The sequence below is a fragment of the Bufo gargarizans genome, chromosome 2, assembly GCF_014858855.1.
Source record: "Bufo gargarizans isolate SCDJY-AF-19 chromosome 2, ASM1485885v1, whole genome shotgun sequence".
Taxonomy (NCBI): Eukaryota; Metazoa; Chordata; class Amphibia; order Anura; family Bufonidae; genus Bufo; species Bufo gargarizans.
The window spans coordinates 162401000-162424646 of NC_058081.1; the positions used below are offsets into that span (position 1 = coordinate 162401000).

General features: G+C 47.3%; 1 protein-coding gene across 3 annotated transcripts in view; it reads right to left on the reverse strand.

The window, feature by feature from the left end:
- The window catches only part of AP4E1 (adaptor related protein complex 4 subunit epsilon 1), a 67293-nt gene that overhangs the window by 21679 nt on the left and 21967 nt on the right, over positions 1–23647 (reverse strand). For all 3 annotated transcript variants that reach the window (XM_044279643.1, XM_044279642.1, XM_044279644.1), the window contains 6 exons: positions 15681–15790; positions 15195–15334; positions 13399–13511; positions 11411–11529; positions 6954–7256; positions 5789–5903 (listed from right to left, as the gene is read on the reverse strand). In XM_044279643.1, coding sequence (XP_044135578.1) covers positions 5789–5903; positions 6954–7256; positions 11411–11529; positions 13399–13511; positions 15195–15334; positions 15681–15790 — 900 coding nt within the window. The remainder of the gene's footprint in view (positions 1–5788; positions 5904–6953; positions 7257–11410; positions 11530–13398; positions 13512–15194; positions 15335–15680; positions 15791–23647) is intronic.

Below are 23647 nucleotides of genomic sequence, written 5' to 3' on the forward strand. Positions count from 1 at the left end.
GGATTGTGGGAAGAGAAAACCGGAGAGGTGGGATGCTCCGGGACTCACAGAACCCCAGATAGGACCTCCAAACCCGATAGTAGATCCTAGAGGATACGGGCTTACGAGCCCGGATCATGGTGCGGACTACGTCCGCGGAGAAACCCCGTCGCGTTAAGACGGCGGTCTCAATAGCCACGCCGTCAAACGTAGCGAGCCTAAATGCTCGTGGAAGATCGGTCCCTGAGAGAGAAGGTCTTCCCTGGAGGGCAGTGGCCACGGTGCGTCTGCCAACAGCAACATTAGGTCGGCGTACCAAGACCGGCGGGGCCAATCCGGGGCGATTAGAATCGCGGGGACGCCCTCTGCCGCGATCCTCCGAAGAACCCGTGGCAGGAGGGGAAAAGGAGGAAAGACGTACAGAAGGGAGAATTCGCGCCACGGAAGGACGAGCGCGTCGGCGCCGTATGCCTTCGGGTCCCGTGCCCTGGCCAGGTATAGGGGGACCTTGTGGTTGAATTTGGAGGCCATGAGGTCCACGTCGGGGCGACCCCAGCGAAGACAAAGGGCTTCGAACACCTCTGGGTGCAGGGACCATTCTCCCGGGTCGATGGTGGACCGGCTGAGGAAATCCGCCGCCCAGTTGTCCACCCCCGGGATGTAAATCGCAGATAAGGCCGGCACGTGCGTCTCCGCCCAGAGGAGAATGAGGGTCACCTCTTGCATCGCTGCAGCGCTGCGAGTGCCTCCCTGATGGTTTATGTATGCCACAGCCGTGGCATTGTCCGATTGGATCCGAACAGGGTGGCCCCTCAGCAGATGGGTCCAGTGTCTGAGGGACAGAAGAATCGCCCTCAGTTCCAGAATATTGATTGGAAGTCTGGACTCCGATAGAGACCAAACGCCCTGGACGGACCGGGGAGGGAAAACCCCCCCCCACCCCCGTAAGCTGGCATCTGTGGTAATCACCAGCCAGTTCAGTGGACGGAAGGACTTCCCCCTTAGAGGGATATGCAACCACCAGCCGAGGGAAGCCCGAGCCAGGGGAGGCAGAAGAAAGGTCCTGTCCAGACTCCTCGGTGATTTGTCCCAGGCCGACAGAATTGCCCTCTAAAAGGTGCGGGATCGGAATTGTGCGAACGGCACCGCTTCGAAACAGGCAACCATCTTTCCCAACAACCGCATGCTGGATCTGAGGGAAGGGCGGTGATGACGGAGGAGACTGCGAACCGACCCGCGAAGGGCCAGACGCTTGTCCGACGGAAGGCGGACCTCCGCCAACTCTGTATCCAGGAGCATCCCCAGGAAGATCAGCCGTCTGGAGGGGGTAAGGGAAGATTTGGGGTGGTTGATAATCCAACCGAACCGCGTCAGGGTCTCCAGAGTGAGTTCCACACTGCGGGATGTCTGAGAGAAGGAGGGTGCCTTGACCAGGATGTCGTCCAAGTATGGGAGAAGAAAAACACTTCTTGAACGTAGAAGGGCCAAGACAGGGGCCAGGACCTTGGTGAACACTCGAGGAGCCGTCGCCAGACCAAAGGGAAGGGCGACGAATTGGAAGTGATCGTCCCCCACCGCGAAGCGCAGGAAGCGGTGATGACATGGAGCAACCGGAACGTGGAGGTATGCATCCTGAATGTCGATTGAGGCCATGAAATCCCCTCTTTCCAGGGAGGCCACTGCGGACCTGAGAGACTCCATCCGGAATCTCTGCAGTCGGAGAAAACGGTTCAGGCGTTTTAGGTCCAAGATCGGACGCACTGAGCCTTCCTTCTTGGGAACCACAAAGAGGTTCGAGTAGAACCCCCTGAACCTTTCCGTCGGAGGCACGGGGGCGACGACACCCTTGTCCATTAGAGAGTGAATGGCCGCGAAGAAGGCGGCCACTCGTACGGGATCTCGCGGAGGACGGGATCGGAAGAAACGGTCTGGCGGAATGGACGCAAATTCGATTTTGTATCCGCAAGATACAATCTCGAGCGCCCATGCGTCTGAGATGTGGGCCCGCCATACGTTCCTGAATAGGAGAAGGCGGCCCCCCACCCGGGTGGGTGGGGGCGCACCTTCAGGCAGAGGGCTGCTGGCCTGTGGGAGCCCGTGCAAGCTGGGACTTGCGCCAGGTAGGTTGCGTCCGAAAAAACGGCTTCTTGCGTCTATCCTGGGCTGGGCCAGAGGAAGAAGAACTGGCCGCGGGTCTAGACCCGGTGGGCTTGCGAAAGGACCGAAAATGGGACGAACCAGCGCGACCACGGGGGGCGCCCATTGGCCTGGACTGGGGGAGGTGAGTACTCTTCCCACCCGTGGCCTCTGATATAAGTTCGTCCAGACGGGTTCCGAACAGGCGGGAACCCGTGAATGGTAGGCCGGCCAAAGAGCGTTTGGAAGCGGCGTCCGCCGCCCAAACCTTCAGCCAGAGTTCCCTCCTGACAGAAACTGCCAGGGCAGAGGAACGGGCAATGAGGGCACCCACATCAAGGGAGGCCTCACAGACGAATTTTCCGGCCTGAACAATTAGTTGGGCTAAGGAACGGAGGTCCTGAACAGGGACGTCCGACCCTAACTCCCGTTCCAGTTGCAAACCCCATTCAGAGACCGCTTTGCCAACCCAGGCGGAGGCAAAGACCGGTCTAAGGGCCGAACCAGAGGCAGTAAATATGGCCTTGGAGAGGGATTCCGTACGACGGTCCTCAACAGACTGGAGGGAAGATCCGTCCTGTACAGGAATAGTAGTGCTTTTGGACAGGCGAGCCACGGGAGGATCAACCTTAGGCGGGGATGTCCACGTGGTCACAGAATCCGCTGGAAAGGGATAACAAATGTCCAGCTTTTTGGGTGTAATAAAGCGGACGTTAGGCCGAGTCCAAGCCTTGGATACCACAGAAGAAAAATCAGCGTGTATGGGAAAAACCTTGGAGGCCTGTTTGGGGCGGAGAAAGGACACGCCGGCCTGTTCAGAGCTGGGGGGGTCATCGTGTAGCTGAAAGGTATCACGGATGCTAGTGACAAGATGCCCCACCGCGGACGCCAATTTGGACGGAAGCTCTGAGTCCATGTCCACGTCCGAATCCGCCAGTTCTCCCTCAGAAAGCGTATCCCTTTGAGAGGATAGACTTGACTGAGCTCGCACGCATGGCGGAGAGAGCGAAGCATCTGGAGAAGATGTGCACTCAACCCTTGAACGTTTCTGAGTATGCCGGGCCCTGGAAGATTCGCTGGGAGGCAGGGAACCAGTGGGGGCGGCAGAAACGGTAGTCCCAGCGGGTGCGACAGGGATTGTGGCAGCCTGCGGGAGAGGCGGTCTATCCACGAGACGGCCCACTACGTGTGTAAGGCTTTCCACCGCCTGAGACAGAGACCTAGCCCAGTCAGGGGGTTCAGAGGCACCGGGGGGCGCAGCGGGAAGCGGGCCCTGCACTGGGGCCTGACATGCAAGGCAATGTGGCTCAGATTGCCCCCGCGGAAAAAGTTCCTTACAGGCGGTACAGGCATGGTACCAGGGTTTGGGGGCACCTGTGGGATCTGACATGCTGAAGTGTGGTTGTACTCTAATATAGAGACCACAAAGGGTTATAGCAGCTATGACCAGGAGGGTTAGGAGAGGGTTAACTGTCCTACCAGTGCCTCAGAAGAACGTCAGGAGATGGCCCAGATCAGCAGCAGCAGAGAAGCAGTGAACAGCAGTGAGCAGCAGAGAGCGCCCACAGAAGCCGAGCGATGTACACAGGAGGTTAGAGTCCCCCACCGTGTCCCAGCTTCCTGTCAGGAGTGAGGAAGCGCGGGAAACCTCAGCAGAAAGCACGGGGAACAAGCTCCGCCCCCTCCAGCGCTTGAAATGTCTCCTGTGAAGGAGAACGTAGCTCCGCCCCCAAAATGACGCGCGCGTAAGCCCCGCCCCCCGTTCTCGGCAGGAAGGGGGAGAGAGAGAAGAGAAAAATGGAGTCAGCCCCGAATGAGGGGGAGGGGGGGAGAAAGATAGCAGCGTGGGGGGGAACGGCGTGGGGGTGCTGAGGATGCTGCTGTGCTGCATTGTCCTGCAGATGAGCGCTCAGAATGAGCGACCACGGGTGCCCCCCTTACCCAGAGGGGTAGATGCTGCAGATAGGGACGGGGTATGGGCTGGAATAGCCATCTCACCGTCCGACGTCTTCACCCTCAGTCCTTTCCAGCAGGGTCGCCCCTTCAGCCACTGGCACCGCAGTGGCAGGAAGCTGGAAGAGGGGCTTGGCGTGCGGGCGACCCCCTAGCTGGCGGGATGTAGGGGAGCCATTGCTGCCCAGATCCTCCTATTGCTTCTGTGGGGGAGGCAGCAGTGCAGATAAGTTGGCACTGGCGCAGCTCAACCCCGGGAGAGCAGAGAGGTCTAATGCGTCTCTGGTATCCCTAGGAAAAAATAAAATAACAAAATTAGAAGAAAAAGTAAAAATAACAAGGAGAAAACAGCCCTGCAGTAGCAGGGAGTGTCTTGCCTCCTTGGACACTAAGCTAAAACTGGTAGCCTCTATCTCCAGGCTGAGGGTATAGCTGATGGAGGAGGGGCTTAACAGTTTTACTTAGTGTCACGCCTCCTAGGGAGCTGAGCTATACCCAAGGTCTGTGTCCCCCAAGGAAAATGGGCGAGAAAAGTAAATCTGGGCCATTGTATCTGCTCACAGTATGGACGGTAGGGCTTCAGTCATATTCTCGGCCCATAAGAAATTTTAAATCCCAACCAAAAAGACATCAATCAAGCCATACTGAGTGTATCTGAAGAGCTGAGACCATGAATGTTCAGACCAGGAGCTCCACCTCCATGACCTCAAGAAGGTAAGTTACATGCAAGGTGCTCCATCTTCAAAGTTAGCGCTAGGTTTTCATAATGCAGCAATACACAAAGGACACAGGGATGTGGTTAGGTAGCTGCTCACCTACACTATAAAAGGTAGTAAAAGCTACTGCCGGGTTCCCTTTAATGTCGATCTGCCTGACATTTAAACGGAATGTGTCACCAACAATATTATCTTCCAGTTAGAACCAGGTAACAACACATCTCCTTTTTTCTAATCTATTTTTATTTATGATTACAAATTTATTTATTATGTTACCTGAACATTATATATGGGGGTGGCCATCTTGCCTTGTTCTTAACTGTGTTTACACAGCATTAAGAAAATTACTTCACAGCAGCCCCATGGTCCATAGACGCAATACTCAGGAGGGGATCTCAGTGACTTCTATGGGAGAGTCTTTTAGACATGCTCTGATCTGTGCAGAGGTCATAGTACACGGGAAGAATAGATAAGCTCTGACAATCACCTATTGTGAACGGTGGATCCTGTGTTATCTATAGACAGAGGTGATATCATTACAGGCAGGATTAGAATGACAGATAAGTAGGTAACTGTAGGAAAGTGATCTGTACAGAACAAGAAGTGGCCCCTATTATTGGGCTTGAGGGCCCATAGTAACATAGTTCAGTCCTTATAAGGCAGAGCGACGGCATTAGCAATCGCTCCTTCCCATACTCTGGAGGAGATCACTACATGTAAATGCACCAGTCTCCTCCACTAGCGATCAGCAGATTGTCAGGAAGGAACTGCTGCAATATCGTCCCGTGTAAAGAGACCTTTAGTGACCAGTGGGAAAACTGCGGGGTATTTGTTTAAATATAATCGACATGATGGAAAATTAAAATATCAAAAATTCTTAGAAATGTGTTTAACATAAAAATGCGATTTAAACAATGGTTTATTTTCTGATGGCACATTCGCTTTAACTATACGTTATGCAGGAAGAACGCTACATGTGCAGTGTAATCCGGCTGGGCACATACCTTTTTCCCGAGACAGCTTTTCCTCTTGGCGCTGGTGCCGAGGCTTATATGGGGCTGCACCATTACTAAGAGCTTCAGCCACAAACCCATCCATAAAAGACAGAGAAGCATCCACCTGCAACCCAACATTGCACATTTATGATCCATACACAAGTGAGCATATCAGAGATACAAGAAAACTGTATGAAACATAAAAAAAAAAAACTAGCATATTGCCGATCGAATCCTCCCACAAAACTATGCACCGCTACACTACATACCACGTTTCATCCGGGGACTCCTGTTTCAGGATTGCAGTTCCAGAATTAGAGAACTGACACTTCCAGGTGGAGCATTAAGAGGGTAAGCAGGGGGCAGTACAGTACAGATTGATTGGGCATGCTGTGTGTGTAAAGCTGCTCCTGAGGAAGGGACCTCCTAGTCGGGAAACGCGTTGAGCCGGATTTTGACTCCAAATTAAAGAATTTTGAACAGAAGCCCCGGATGGTGTTGGCTGGGGGTTCAAGGTTTACTGGTGAAGTGAGTAAAAGCAGACAATATCTACAATCCCTACATGTTATTTATTACTGCTTGAACTTTCTCTACGGATTCTAAATTATTGGCCTTATGATCTGAACCAACTTAAAATAGTGAATTGGCGCTGTACTTTGGGTTGTTTGGAGCAGGTTGTATTCAGTAGGTTGTCACCACGGGCCTGCTGTACCCAACCTGTGTCCTTTCCACTAACATTGTCTTACATGCCGATCTTGTGTCCGCTTGGTTAACCCATAAGCAGCCTCTTCACTAGATCTAATACATTCTACCTGCCTTTTCCTTCCCTCCTAATATGTTCTCCTAACCCACTGGCGCGTCTAGTTTTTTCTGGATCACCTTTCCACAAGATCTGATTAACCCTCAACTCTTTTTTTCATTACATATACAATCCAATGGGAAATTATACACTATAGAAATCCAGCATGTTTTAGGCAAAAGATAATAGCCAAGCGGATAACTAGGGGACATATAAAGTAATATTAGTCTTTTAAGATAGTTCTTTAAGTACATAATAGTAACTCAGCATAGCGAGACAACAGAGACTGGATCAGCCTTCATAGTGCATGTCACTGTAAATGACCTTATAGTGCTTCATACCAGGGCTAACATATTAGTGTGAACTCATATTTACCAGTAAGTCGTCACAGCAGGAACTCAGCGGAAAAAGGCCATGGATTAGCGACCTATCCTCCCACAGTGCTTTCAATTCGCAGGCCTGCTGCCGCATTGCCGTGTCCAGGCAGGTCGAGAATTCTAGGATTAGCTGATCCACTAATGAAGAATGAGGGGTGACTGCGGCCAGCTTTGTTATTGCGGTCATGACCCAGGTCATGGTTTCAGAGGTGGCAGAGCTTTGTTGTAGGACGTTTTGCAGTTTAGATATTACTGATTCTGTAGGAACCTGCTTTGCCAGATAGGAATATTCTCCAAGTACCTGAAAACAGCAAAATCCATGCATAAGAAATGCTAACAGGAATGTACATTTAACGTCGGCTTTCTTTAACCCGACACATTAAAAGGCTCACTTCACTTCACATCACATTTTGGCATTAGGCATATACCCCAAAGGAAGGCTACAACATATCCCATTGAAAAGGCAACATAGACTCCCACTGTAAAAAAGTCTACAACTGTATACCAATGTATATCGGCCGTCACCACTGTATACCAATGTGTATCGGCCGTCACCACTGTATACCAATGTGTATCGGCCGTCACCACTGTATACCAATGTGTATCGGCCGTCACCACTGTATACCAATGTGTATCGGCCGTCACCACTGTATACCAATGTGTATCGGCCGTCACCACTGTATACCAATGTGTATCGGCCGTCACCACTGTATACCAATGTGTATCGGCCGTCACCACTGTATACCAATGTGTATCGGCCGTCACCACTGTATACCAATGTGTATCGGCCGTCACCACTGTATACCAATGTGTATCGGCCGTCACCACTGTATACCAATGTGTATCGGCAGTCACCACTGTATACCAATGTGTATCGGCCGTCACCACTGTATACCAATGTGTATCGGCCGTCACCACTGTATACCAATGTGTATCGGCCGTCACCACTGTATACCAATGTGTATCGGCATTCACCACTGTATACCAATGTGTATCGGCCGTCACCACTGTATACCAATGTGTATCGGCCGTCACCACTGTATACCAATGTTTATCGGCCTTCACCACTGTATACCAATGTGTATCGGCCTTCACCACTGTATACCAATGTGTATCAGCCTTCACCACTGTATACCAATGTATATCGGCCTTCACCACTGTATACCAATGTGTATCAGCCTTCACCACTGTATACCAATGTGTATCGGCCTTCACCACTGTATACCAATGTATATCGGCCTTCACCACTGTATACCAATGTGTATCAGCCTTCACCACTGTATACCAATGTGTATCAGCCTTCACCACTGTATACCAATGTGTATCGGCCTTCACCACTGTATACCAATGTGTATCAGCCTTCACCACTGTATACCAATGTGTATCGGCCTTCACCACTGTATACCAATGTATATCGGCCTTCACCACTGTATACCAATGTGTATCAGCCTTCACCACTGTATACCAATGTACAGAAGCCAAATGGACACTTGATTGGTCCCCATAAGGTGAATGAAGATTTTCCCACTAACTAGTATGCTAATGAAGCCGATATCATGACAGGAAAGTAGGATATATTTCATCAACCACAGTACAAAGGCTTTATAACAGGTAAACCATGTATGTCCAGTCTACTGGTGGAAAGCAAGATCTACATGCATTCAGCTTCCCAAAGAACTTCTGTATTTCTTCCAACTGGATACAATAAAAATAGGGCTGGGACGGACAATTGCCTTTACACACGCCGCAAAGTGGCAACGGCCGTTTCGCGACTCTCCTGGCCACATACCTCATCGTGCAAAACGCGCACCTTTTAAGCGGCACTCCATCCAGTTGCCATAGCAACCTTTGACGCTATTATACTTATTAAAACAAAAGTAACACAAATGACACCTAGCATCAAAACTTATATATATTTAGACCTAGAGGGCCCGAAGCAGCGGTCCAGACGATCCATCTAACCTCCTTTTGTAGGAGTAGGCGGTGAACGAGTTCAATACCTGCAAAGCTCAAGCAACTTAGATCCCCTCTGTGGACATCGTATACGTGAGTGCTCAGTCTGGGGCAACCTTTTCCGGTTCTTACAGAATGAATATGCTCCCTAAACCTTTCATACAGAGGTCGGATTGTTTTACCTATATAAAAAGCACCACAAAATCAAATAGACCACATAATTACCTTTACATGTGATAAATGGAGTTATTTTATGGTGTATCCCTCCAAAAACTAAGATTTTTTTCTGACAATTATATCTACAAATAACGAACAGTTTCCGCATTTGTAATTCCTTATAGGTCGTTTATCTGTTAACCAACACTTCTATCCTCCCTATAGCGAAGTTTGTCCCTAAGTGTGTGGCACCTCTTAAACGTTACCAACGGTCTATTTGATTTTGTGGCGCTTTTTCTATAGGTAAAACAATCAGACCTCTGTATGAAAGGTTTAGGGAGCATATTCATTCTGTAAGAAGAGGAAAAGGTTGCCCCAGACTGATCACTCACGTATGCGATGTCCACGGAGGGAATCTAAGTTGCTTGAGCTTTGCAGGTATTGAACTCGTTCACCGCCTACTCCTACAAAAGGAGGCTAGATGGATCGTCCGGACCGCAGCTACGGGCCCTCTAGGTCTAAATGAAAGGAAATATCGGAGCGTATTTATAGAATGCCAATAACGTGTATAAGTTTTGATGCTAGGTGTCATTTGTGTTACTTTGTTTTAATAAGTATAATAGTGTCAGAGGTTGCTATGGCAACTGGATGGAGTGACGCTTAAAAGGTGCACGATGAGGTATGTGGCCTAAAGAGCCGCGTAAGCGCAAAACCGCTGTCACCACTTTGCGTTCTGTGTAGAGGCAACTGTCCATCCCAGTCCTATTTTTATTGTATCCAGTTGGAAGAAATACAGAAGTTCTTTTACCACAGCGGTGAGTGCCGCCTTTCTATTTATCTACTTGTATTTTAGAGAAATCCATGTGTGTGGACAAGACCCTATGAAACAGCGGTGCTCCCATTCAAATCAGTGACCAGCTCCATCACTACGAAACGGACTGAGCTGTGTACTTCTGGCTAAAAGTACTGCAAATGATTGTGGGTTGAAAGGCATTACATGCCCAATATATGGCATGTGATCCACTACAGAATTACACCGGGAGTGCAGCGCTTGCCCGGTAAGTATTAAAAAAAAATCCTATTCCTGTAAGACTTACCACTGTGGGCAAAAACATCAGAAGAACTGCAAATGTAGCTCCAGATTATAGTACAGGCCTTTTAATGATCTCATGAATGGCTTGTGCTACCAAAAGCACAGTATACATCAGGCAATCTGAGTATAGGTACGGCCATCTTGGATGGCAGAAGAGGAGCCCTGGAACTGATGGATCTGCAACTGATCGCCGAATGCCCGATAATGGCATGCTCGAGGGCGGAGAAGGCCGCTATCAGACACCTCTGGCAGAGGCTTATCTCTCAAGAACAGATGGATCAAGCATGTTGAGATCACCCCAACAGCTACTGTTGGTGAAGAGTCAGAAGGTCCCCATACACATCTGATGGTTGGCTGGTCCTGCCAAGACCAGCAGGTTCATCCAACATTCCTCTAATATGTATGGTCAGCTTTAGTAGTGACTAGTGTTAAGCGAACTTGTGTTTTAAGTTCGGCATCTAAAGTTCGGGTTTGGGTTCTCGAAGAATCGCGTTATGGATTCCGCTACGAAAGACCATAACGGAATTTAGAATCCATAACGCGATTCTTCAATAACTCGAACCCGAACTTTAGACGCCGAACTTAAAACACAAGTTTGCTCAACACTAGTAGTGAGTACTATTTAAAAGGAACCTGTCCATTTGGAATGCAGCCCTATTGGTATACAGTTAGCTAGCAATGTTCCGGTATTACTGGTATTTATGTCAATCCTTGCTATATGCGTTTAGGAGTCCAGTGGGTGGTCCTACTCAGTGACCGACATATCTGTCATGCTGGGAAGGCTGCCAATCCCAGAACCGCCCACTGGACTTCTACACTCAAAAAGAATGAATAAAAAACATATGATACTGAATCCTTTCCTAGTAAGTTTGATGAGCTCCCCCTTTCTATATTAAAGCTGCATGTACAACCTGTCAGGTCCCCTTTAAAAGTCCTGCCACGCAGATATGAACAATGTGTAACTGCCCTGCAGAACTAGAACCAAAGCAGTATTATTTTAATGAAATCCACAACTAATTAAAGTCAACTTCTTTCCAAATATTTCCCGTAAGGAGATTTAAACTTGTGCAATTTGGGAAATGTTAAATATTGCTGGACTTATTCTAAAATCCCCGGCTAGCAAGCAGAGAGTATAATTAGAAGTTAGCCAGTGTGAAACAGCCAATTTACATGGCAGCTCAGAAGCGAAAATGCTAATGTCTACTTCATGTATCCAAGCACAAAGGCAGGCTTTCCGCTAATATCTTCCTCACCCAGCTGATAACCTGTAGGAAGCGCTGGGGATAAGGCGCATTCTCCATTTCCAGCAAGGCGAGATAAGACTGCACCGCATACAGCCTCAGCTGTCCATCTTCCTTTTCATCACCAGATCCTGGAGAGATGAAAAATGAGATGTTAACCACAGAGAGCACAAGCTGCACAAAGAGATCCGAAATAAACTTACAAACTGCAAGACTGTCAGTCTTGGGAAATGATGCAGAAATGGTGCGCAGGCACAAAGATCCCCGGGAAACCTTCCGCCTCCAGCTGCTAGAATTTAGCAAGATAGCAGAAATGCTGCCGGAGGCTCCAGGGACAAATACACGGATACAAGAAGACAAAGGAGGGGACTGGAAAGCAGGTCTCAGCCAGCAAAGCACTAAATATTCTGCTTATTAACAGCCTCCATGCCGAAGGCAGCATAGGCTCTAATGAATTACACATAGAAGGGGCTGCCCGAGCACAAACATGGATGTAGGGGGTGGGCGATATGGCCTGAAATCTATATTGCGATATCATTTTAAGCATGTGCGATATATATTGCAATATATTCTAGATTTTTATTTAATAACTATTAGCCTCCTTAGGGGCTAGAACCCTTGTCCTATTCACCCTAATAGAGCTCTATCAGGGTGAATAGGACCTCGCACTCTCCCTGCTGCCCTGTGTATAGTACACACAACAGCAGTGAGCTGACCATGGCAGCCAGGGCTTCAGTAGCGTCCTGGCTGCAATGGTAACCGATCGGAGCCCTGCTATGGGGAAGGGGGGGCACAATTAATATAATACTTCAAAGAGGGTGAGTAGAAGGGAGAGGCTGTGGCCACTGCGCCAATGAATATAGTTAATATGCCTGAACACAAACGTAGCCTGCATGTGCCGGCCATATCCCATACCTGGCCTCTATTACTGCACGCCGTGATCCGCCGCAATTAGGGGGCTCCAATGGATATGGGCCCATATTCTTGTGATCAGTGGGGGTCCCAGTGGTAACATCTTTAGAAGGGTTGTCCAACTTGCTATGCTTTTTTGGCTGACTCTCCCCCACCCCTCCCCCGAGACCACCCAGCTGGGCTTATGGACAGCAGCATACTTACCTGTTCCCTGACACTTGGTTCCAGCTTCTCCAGTCCCCACATGTACACTTCCGGTGGACAAGGGTCAAGTGTGCCACTGCAGCCAATGACTGGCCATAGTGGTGAGGTGCCCCCCCAAGCACCATGTTACCGGTTTGGGTGGGGGTTAGCCAAAAGGTTTAGAAAGCTGGACAACCCATTTAATGAAAATTTACTAACAAGTAAATATGGGTGGCTCTTAAAATTGGATTGCAGCACACACAATCGTCAATGTACAACTACACCATGATCACACTGAGGCCCACAATACACATGACTGAAAGCAGCTCCATAGAGGCCAGATACCTTGCCCATCATGCTGCCACCTGTACAGCCCAAATTAACATTCATTATTTCCTGCACTGTAAGGATACAACCAGAAATAGCATGTGGTGAATACATCATAAAATCTGCATATATTACATGTGGACTTTGGTGTGGCTTGTGCCATAGATTCATGGAGACGTTCCCCCTGCTTTATAGAAATAATGAAATGCACAACAAAATGAGCATTGTCCAGACTGAAAACCCACAAAACGCTTTTTTTTTTCACACAAAGAAAAGGACTAATCAACAATATAACAAGTTGATTGGTGCTGGTATAAAGGGTCTTTACACTGTCCAGTGCAAACTGTTTGGGGAGGAATGACATACAGTTTTCACACTGTCGACAAGCAGGCAATCAGTTGAGCGTTTTTTCAGCTGTCATTTGCCGACTGATCAGGGCAATGATGAAGAACGAGCGTTCTTACGAATATATTATGTATGCAAGGTAAAAATATATTGGATGCCAGACCTGATGGTAAATAATTCATTCCATGAAAGAGGCCGGACATCCTCCTCAATGGCATATGAAAGGTGCTTACCATCAGCCAGAAGTCGTAGGAAGTTGTTAGGAATATCTGGATGCACCAAATCTCCACCAATGGAAAACACTACATTCATTGTCTCCACAAACCACTGATTGTTTGGTGAATACGTAATAATATTGTCAAGGAAAATCATTTTATCATTTAAAACAAAACTGACTCGGAGCCACAAACATAAAGACGATGGTGCTGAATACAGCCCACAGTTAAAGGCTATGGACACCTTTGACACCAGAAAATATTATATACACTAGAGGTTACTTTGAGTAAAAACCAAAAGTTGCACCTTAAGGGTCCATTCACACGTCCGTTGTTTCTTTCCTGATCTGTTCCGTTTTTTTGCAGAACAGATCTGGACCAGATCTGGACACATTCATTTTCAATGGGTCCTGAAAAAAATCGGACAGCACAATGTCTGATTTTTTTTCAGGACCCATTGAAAATAAATGGGTCCAGATCTGTTCCGCAAAAAACGGAACAGATCAGGAAAGAAACAACGGACGTGTGAATGGACCCTTAGGCTGCATTACTTCATCAAATTTTAGACCTCCTGATATTTTACCTGGTCCAATTTTAGACTTCTCTTATGTGGAAGAGTCCCACCTAATAATATATGCTAAATCGGTGTGTCCAGGATGATGTTGTCTTCACTACATTCCTGGACTTCCTTTTTTACAGCCAAGAAGGGATCTCACATTTACTGACAGACACTGATGCTGAGGAAAATGTTATCCCGCTTCAGAGTTTGCCATGCATGCTCTGCTTTCTCTTTAAAATGTATACACAACCTATGGGATTCTTCCCCTCTAGACTGCCCTGTATGTGGATTCCTCCATATCTACAACCAGTGTGAACCACCCTCTTTGGATGCTTTGGCCCTCTCCACCTTCTGCTGTGCACAACCTCCTCCCCCTCCTTGCTGCCATCTCTAAGAGAAGGGGAAAGAGAGCAAAGTGTCCAGAAAAAGGAGCCGAGCTCTGATGGATTCAACAGCCCCAACTGCTAACTGAAGGAGTTACAACACTCTGCAGAAGGAAAACAGTAGGTAATGTTTGATAAAGACTATTTAGCAAGTTGCTTCATTTTGAAATTAGAAAGCAAATGAAGAAAAAGAAGATCAGCACAAAAGGTATTTATATCCCTTAATTTTAAGGAGCCATTTAGACAAAGGTCATAAAAGATGGTTGCTGAGGATGAGGTTTTTGGGAGCGCCAACAGTGAAACAGATGGCTAGATGCTGGTTTTACAGCTTAAAACCATCGAGGGGGGGGGGGGGGGGGGGGGGGAGGTGTGCAGCACACTATATATAACAATAAAAAATATAGATATTTTTTTTTTTTTTACTATAAAAAGCATTTTTTTTAGGAAGAAAAAAAATATTGCCTGCATCTTAAAGTCGGCAGCCAGGGTGGCCCTGCAATGTAAGACCTCTCTGACTGCTTAACTCCTTCCCGCCCAGTGCATGTACGAGAGCGGATCGCTACACCCCAAAGTTAACGACCTTGACCGTCCACTTCATTTAAAGGTTTATCAAAGACCTATAGTGCCCCCCCCCCCCCCCCCCCATATGCCAGGGCCCACACACAGTTTGTACTTACCTCGCTCCCCGGCACCTTCGGATGCAAACATATGCGCAGGACCCCCACCAATCTCATACTGATGACCTTTGCTGAGGATAGGACATCAATATGTAAATCCCAGAGAACACCTTTAATAATAAAATTGCTAATTTGGTACAGTTTAGTCACAACAAATTTATTCTTAATAGATGATTTATTACGCAAAAAGGATATTTTTCCGCCAAGTCTGCTACTTTTCCAACCAGTGCAATTACTGTATATTCATCTTTACTTTGCTTTAAATATTCTAGCATTTTCTGTACAATAACGGTAACGTTCTGCTCATTAGTGATCCGATACAGAAGCTCCAGCGTCTATAAAAAATACAAAATCACATGCAGCATTTAAAAAAATTTCTCAAAATGAGAAATGAGATTTACAAAGAAAGCAGTCTTCACTCCTGACATGTTTTTCTTAGAACTCTGTGGTGAGTTCCTCTGTTATTCTTCCTGTAAAGCATGACGACTTGTTGTTCCCCTTCTGACAGTCAGACACTGTCCAATCAATGATCTCCCAACTCCACCATAAGGCCATGTGCATACATGGGAGATTTGTTACAGATTATCAATATAAAAATATGTAAAAGAAACAAAACAAAAAAAACACCTTATTTGCTAGAAGCGGAGTACTCCTTTAGTACATGTGTTATTATCAACAAACCTCTCTTTTAATGATGGGATCAGGGTGGTCTAAGCACTCAATTATTGTCATCTGGTGCTGAAGAGCCAGGTTAGGGTCTTGCTGGATAACATATGTAAGTGCCTTCAGTCCTATAGGAGAAAATCATAACATAACAATACCGACAGAAAATGATTGGCTTCCACAATAAGAAGCTTAGACACTATCTTTACTGCCAAAGCTGCAGCCCGTACAGACCATAGATTGTATATAGTGTATGCATGTACGTGCTCAGAAGTTGGAATATTATAGGGGAGATTTACTAAGGTAAATGCAGCAGAATTCTGTATTAATTTGTGCCCAAAAAAATAACTGCAGCACATGCTTTGCAATATAAAACACACAAAAAAGCCAGCGCTGCATACACCAATATCATAGTACAACCTATTGAACAGGTTCCTGCCACTGTACCCAACACATTCCCAAGGTTAGGACAGCACACATTCCTTTGGATGAGAAGCTGGGTAGCCTACAACTTAGGGAGCTTAAAGGGGTTTTCTGAGATTATTTAACTGATGACCGATCCTCTGCTGATCAGTATCTGATCGGCTAAGGTCCAAAACCTGGGACCCCTGCCAATCAGCTTTTTGAGAACGCTGTCTAGCACCGATGCCTTCCCCAGAACAGCCCAGTACATTGTACAGCAGCTTGGTATCACGCTCAGCCCCATTCCATGTGACTGAGGAGCATGACATATGGCCAATGCAAATAGCCTTCTCAAATAGCTTATCGGCAGGGGTCCTTGGTATCAGACCCGCACCCATCAAATACTGATGACTAAAGATTATTATTTTTTTTTAGGGAGAAATTTGCTTCCTGTTAGGGGTACCTTTTCAATGGAGATCTGACCTGCCAATGTGAAAGCGGTCAGCGCTTATTTTTATGGCCTGATGATATGATGTCTACATCAAAATGTGTAACGTTTTATATTCAAGATTATTAATAAATTCTTCAACTTTATCTATTCTGCATCCCTTGCATTTGTCCCGCCTAATGCCGCACGGCCGATGAAAATTCCTTTTGTGTTGGTTCCATGTGATGCACCATGTTGCCGCTGTGTTTGTTCTTTTAGATACAGTATATGCTTTGTGATGGCTTTCTTATGCGTTTTACACCCCCGTATGCACCCTTGTGTGGTGAGATGAAGTGACTAATGTGCATCAATATTTCACCATTTAGGTACAAAGTAATGAAACCAATAGGTGGTCTAAAGTTAAAGTGTCTAAACATCCCTCTTGCATGAACCACTGTGATAAACCTGGGGCATCTTATGCTGTCTAAGTTTACGCTGCCTTAACATTAGGATTAGTACATCTGCCCTTATGTCTGTCGTTCTCACATAGTTCAATTACTCCAACACAATCTCAATGTAGTCCATTAGCACTAGTGAAAATACAATACACAATTCCCGCTGACCTATTAGGGCTGCATATGAAAGGAACGGTTTGCTGTAAAAACACTCCTTGCATTGCTACAAAACAAATACAAGTTATCTTCGTTCCATGTTCTTGTATACACAAGTGTAGGCTGCAACGATTAATCAAAGTTATCGATCATATTCGATAACGGGATTCGTTGTCAATGAATCCAGTTATCGAATAATCGGCCAATTCGTTGCTATGCGGGGCAGGAGCGGGCGGTCAGGGTCCTTAACCAGCAGTAACTTTTACTTGAACTTTAAATCAGCGCATCTTTACTAACTTACAATGTAACAGGCAAAGCAGGCGGCGGCGTTATGTCACTTACTCACGTGACGCGCCTGCTCCTCCTGCTTCATTCATAAAGTGGGCGGAGCAGGCGCCTGCTCTGTCTGTTACTGGAGCTTCATTGTATTTGTAAGGTAATAAAATTCATAGAGCTGATTTAAAGTTCAAGTAAAAGTTACTGCCAGTTAAGTAATAGTCTGAATACTGATGTGGCCGCTGTATTGGGAGATCTGTGGATGACACATATAGCATACGATGCTATATAGTGTCATCCACAGATTTCCGCCTCCCCACGCCAGTGTGTCATCCACAGATTTCCGCCTCCCCACGCCAGTGTGTCATCCACAGATTTCCGCCTCCCCACGCCAGTGTGTCATCCACAGATTTCCGCCTCCCCACGCCAGTGTGTCATCCACAGATTTCCGCCTCCCCACGCCAGTGTGTCATCCACAGATTTCCGCCTCCCCACGCCAGTGTGTCATCCACAGATTTCCGCCTCCCCACGCCAGTGTGTCATCCACAGATTTCCGCCTCCCCACGACAGTGTGTCATCCACAGATTTCCGCCTCCCCACGACAGTGTGTCATCCACAGATTTCCGCCTCCCCACGACAGTGTGTCATCCACAGATCCTCCCCCTCAACAGTGTGTCATCCACAGATCCTCCCCCCAACAGTGTGTCATCCACAGATCCTCCCCCCCAACAGTGTGTCATCCACAGATCCCCCCATAACAGTGTGTCATTCACAGATCCCCCATAACTTGTCTTTTTTACATTGTAAAGCAAAATTTTAATAATTATGTAACTCCTAAATTAGTTTTAATATGGCCTTTGAACATAATTTTTCCAAGTAAAATCATATAAACCCCTTTTTTTTTTTGACATTTTGGTGTTTTTTCCCGATTAATCAATGAAATTATCGACAACTAATCGATTATTCAAATAATCGTTAGCTGCAGCCCTACACAAGTGTGTGCATTTAAAAAGGAGTTATCCAACCTATAATGACCCCGACCAATGCCCAGGCACCTCATATACATTATACTTGCCCTACTCCCCGGCTCCCCACAACAGTGTGTCATCCACAGATTTCCGCCTCCCCACAACAGTGTGTCATCCACAGATTTCCGCCTCCCCACAACAGTGTGTCATCCACAGATTTCCGCCTCCCCACAACAAGAGGTCAGACTTACAGATACACAGGAGGCTCCTATAATCTTCAAAAGCAGTGTAAATGCAGAGCTTCTACCAGTCTCAGGAGTTCAGCTAGCTCTGATACTCCCCCATTTCCTGCAAGTCGTCCTCTGTTACAATAGAAGGACCTTGTCCGACAACAGGCAGTGGACTGCATATTAGAAGGCTGACCATATTGCCTCCTCTGCTGGCTTGATTCTTTTTATCATCTTATTATACACAACTAGTTTCCAGGGGTTATGACCACCCTGCAATCCATCAGTGGTGGCTGTGCTTGCACACTATAGGAAAAAGTGCCGGCCTCTCTGGTAGCCAGGATCGCAGGAGTGCACATAAGTCAGTGCTCTTTCCTATAATGCACAAGCATGGCCACCACTGGTGGATTGCAGGGTGGTTGCAATCCCTAGATTTGAGCAGTGTATAATGTGATGGAAAAATGAAACTAGCCCTCAAAGGAGGCCTTGTATTAACTTTATCTACATGATAAATGTAATTTGCTGAAGTGAGACAACCCCTTTAAGTTTCCGTCAATCTGCAGACTTTCACATTAAACCCATCAGGTTTCTGTTCTGATGGCTTGATGTGTAGCCCTTATCTCTAAATTCCTGACAGCTCCTAAACGCCATACACCATATTCTTATCAGTTTGAATTAGAATTTTTAGGTGTCAGTCTTAATAAAGCCCCATTGCTGGCGGAGGATCCGCCGAAGTTATGAAGAGGCGCCGTTCTCTCCATAACTTCGGCGAATCCAGTGCCAGTTCTAAATGTAAGGCAGCTTCCTTTTAGACCATTTTCTATGCCTAAAACAAGTGTAGAAAATGGTAAATGAGACCGGTCCCCGCCCACAATTTTAGGCCTGGCATGAATAGGATGAGGTCGCAAATAGCGGCGCAACTAACCGTTGCACTGCCATCTGCGCCTGAAATACACCTAATATTTATTTCAGTATAATAAATGACCCCTATTGTCCCCAAAGATGTTCAAAGTCTTTAGGTATTTTTTCTGTATATTTCAAAAAAAAAAAAATATATATATAATGTTCGCATGAAATTGTGAAAGGCTGCAATTACCATGCTTGACTATAGGTGTCGTGGTTTCAGATATACATTGGCAGACATGGGGCATCACATTATGGCGCTCACTAGCATCTCATTTTATCATCACTATGAGCGTGCACACATTTGATTTTGCCTTTTTATCTGGAAATCACAGGGGTCCCCAGCATATAGTATACACGGCTTGCCAGCATGCAGAAGGATAACATTGCAGCACTGCTACTTATCACAAAGCCCAGATCTATTCTTCCGCACATCTGAAAGGAAATGCTGCTCTATGAATTCTAAATAGTAGCTACTCTGGAAACAATGCCATTTAAGTAAAGAAAATTAAATGAACATTTAGCATTTTAGAGAAAATTTCTATGATTAATACTGTAGATAATAAGAGGAGATAGCCAGCGCCTCTTCATAACTTCGGCAATCCACCGCCTGTGCAGGGGCTTTATTAAGACCCCCTCTATTTCTAAATCTTAAATTAGGCACAGTTAGTATTTGTAAGCCAGAACCAGGAGTGGAACCTACAGAGAAAAAAAATAAATAAATAGCAAATCTTTCCATTACACTTTTCCTCTGTAGGGATCACTCTTTGGCTTACAAATACCAAATGTGTGAAAGCCACCGAATACACTTTCTCTTTGAAGATATTTGACAAAGTTCTTAATGTACTATAAAAGTGACACTGCATATCAAGCCTGTTGGCCAGTAGCTGGGGGACTTTTTTTTTTTTTTTCCTGAAGAAAAATAGAGTGAGGGGATCAGCTTGGTTAAGTAAAAAAGAGAGGAACTCATCATTCGTCCTACACCACCTCATGTTTGCGACAACATTTTAGTTGCAAGTGGAATTTCCACGCATCCTCCGCAACTTTCCAAAAATGGGACATGGCAAAGGCAGGGTAATTAGGGCCAGTTTTTGCACTTTAATGAAGACAGAAGTCTACGGCAGCTCGGAGCATCTTCTAGCAGCACAGGGGAGATTACAGGTGGGTGATTTACTGTATTTTTCGCCGTATAAGACGCACCTAGGTTTTTGGGGAGGAAAATAAGAAAAAAAATATTTTTAACCAAAAGGTGTGCTGTGTGTTTGGAACTAATGGTGCTCTGTGGATGACGGACACTGTTATGGGGGGGATCTGTGGATGACGGACACTGTTATGGGGGGGATCTGTGGATGACGGACACTGTTATGGGGGGGATCTGTGGATGACGGACACTGTTATGGGGGGAACTGTGGATGACGGACACTGTTATGGGGGGAACTGTGGATGACGGACACTGTTATGGGGGGGATCTGTGGATGACGGACACTGTTATGGGGGGGATCTGTGGATGACGGACACTGTTATGGGGGGGATCTGTGGATGACGGACACTGTTATGGGGGGGATCTGTGGATGACGGACACTGTTATGGGGGGAACTGTGGATGACGGACACTGTTATGGGGGGAACTGTGGATGACGGACACTGTTATGGGGGGAACTGTGGATGACGGACACTGTTATGGGGGGAACTGTGGATGACGGACACTGTTATGGGGGGAACTGTGGATGACGGACACTGTTATGGGGGGAACTGTGGATGACGGACACTGTTATGGGGGGAACTGTGGATGACGGACACTGTTATGGGGGGAACTGTGGATGACGGACACTGTTATGGGGGGAACTGTGGATGACGGACACTGTTATGGGGGGAACTGTGGATGACGGACACTGTTATGGGGGGAACTGTGGATGACGGACACTGTTATGGGGGGAACTGTGGATGACGGACACTGTTATGGGGGGAACTGTGGATGACGGACACTGTTATGGGGGGATCTGTGGATGACGGACACTGTTATGGGGGGGATCTGTGGATGACGGACACTGTTATGGGGGGGATCTGTGGATGACAGACACTGTTATGGGGGGGATCTGTGGATGACAGACACTGTTATGGGGGGGATCTGTGGATGACAGACACTGTTATGGGGGGGATCTGTGGATGACAGACACTGTTATGGGGGGGATCTGTGGATGACGGACACTGTTATGGGGGGGATCTGTGGATGACAGACACTGTTATGGGGGGGATCTGTGGATGACAGACACTGTTATGGGGGGGATCTGTGGATGACAGACACTGTTATGGGGGGGATCTGTGGATGACAGACACTGTTATGGGGGGGATCTGTGGATGACAGACACTGTTATGGGGGGGATCTGTGGATGACAGACACTTATGGGGGGGATCTGTGGATGACAGACACTGTTATGGGGGGGGGATCTGTGGATGACAGACACTGTTATGGGGGGGATCTGTGGATGACAGACACTTATGGGGGGGGGGGATCTGTGGATGACAGACACTGTTATGGGGGGATCTGTGGATGACAGACACTGTTATGGGGGGGATCTGTGGATGACAGACACTGTTATGGGGGGGATCTGTGGATGACAGACACTGTTATGGGGGATCTGTGGATGACGGACACTGTTATGGGGGGATCTGTGGCTTGCACTGTTATACATGTGTCATCCACAGACCCTCCCAGCCCATAACTGTGCCATCCACAGATCCCCCGCCTGCTCCAGTATACTAATATAATATGTCTTATTCAATTAATAGTTATTAAATATGCCTCTTTATTCCTAATAGTACCCAAAGGGACACTGACGGGCAAATTCAGCATATTGTGTTATATATCTGACATTACAGGTCTTATACAGTCTATTAAAAGCATGTAAGTATCCCCCCTGTCCACCTTCTAAATACCGAAATATAAAGTTTTATAACTTGCCTGTCTCCTCACCAATCTGCCCAAGGGGTGGCGTTTCATCTGAAAATGCGCCCAGCCAGCCGCCCCCAACTGCCGTTCTGTAGCCCCGCCCAGCTCATCAATATTCACTTCGCTGGGCAGGGCTACAACTCTCCCCAGTCACGATCCTGCGTATGGTTGATAGAATCCGCTTGGCAGCGTCCGTCTAATCCTCTGCGCCTGCGCCCCGCCGTGGTTAGATCGCGCCTGCTGTACACACCCTGCCTGCGTTCCCAAAGGCAGCTGCAGCCTCTGCCTCATGCGCATGCCCCAGGCACTGTTCAAAGCAGCGCTTCAGAGTGCTGCTCACTCACATCTCCAAAGGGGTTAATGATCGCTGGGCGGGGCTACAACTCTCCGCACTATCATGCAGGCGCAGAGGATTAGACGGACGCTGCCAAGAGGATTCTATCAACCATACGCAGGATCGTGACTGGGGAGAGTTGTAGCCCTGCCCAGCGAAGTGAATATTGATGAGCTGGGCGGCGCTACAGAACGGCAGTTGGGGGCGGCTGGCTGGGCGCATTTTCAGATGAAACGCCACCCCTTGGGCAGATTGGTGAGGAGACAGGCAAGTTATAAAACTTTATATTTCGGTATTTAGAAGGTGGACAGGGGGGATACTTACATGCTTTTAATAGACTGTATAAGACCTGTAATGTCAGATATATAACACAATATGCTGAATTTGCCTGTCAGTGTCCCTTTAAATCCTAAGCGCTTCAGTACAATGCCGGCAGGCCGGCGCGGCGCGTCACTCACGTCACTTGCCTGCGCCGCCTGCTTCATTCATAAAGTAGGCGGCGCAGGCACGTGACATCAGGGAGTTACGCTGCCGTCTGCCCGGCCTGCATTGTACTGAAGCGCTTAGGATTTAAAGGTACTATTAGGCATAAAGGGGCATATTTAATAACCATTACCGTATTTTTCGCCGTATAAGACGCACTTTTTCTTCCCCCAAAATGGGGGAGAAATGCCCCTGCGTCTTATACGGCGAATGCAGTCAGTTTTACATCGCTGGCAGCGATGTAAAGAGAGCGAGGACTCGGGGAGGGACTGGGAGGAGGAGCTGGGGCCGGCAATAGCGGCGGGGCGGTGCAGTCACTGTACTAAAGGCCCGCCCCGCCGCTCCGGTGTACTAATAAAATATGTCATATTCAATGAATGGTTATTAAATATGCCCCTTTATGCC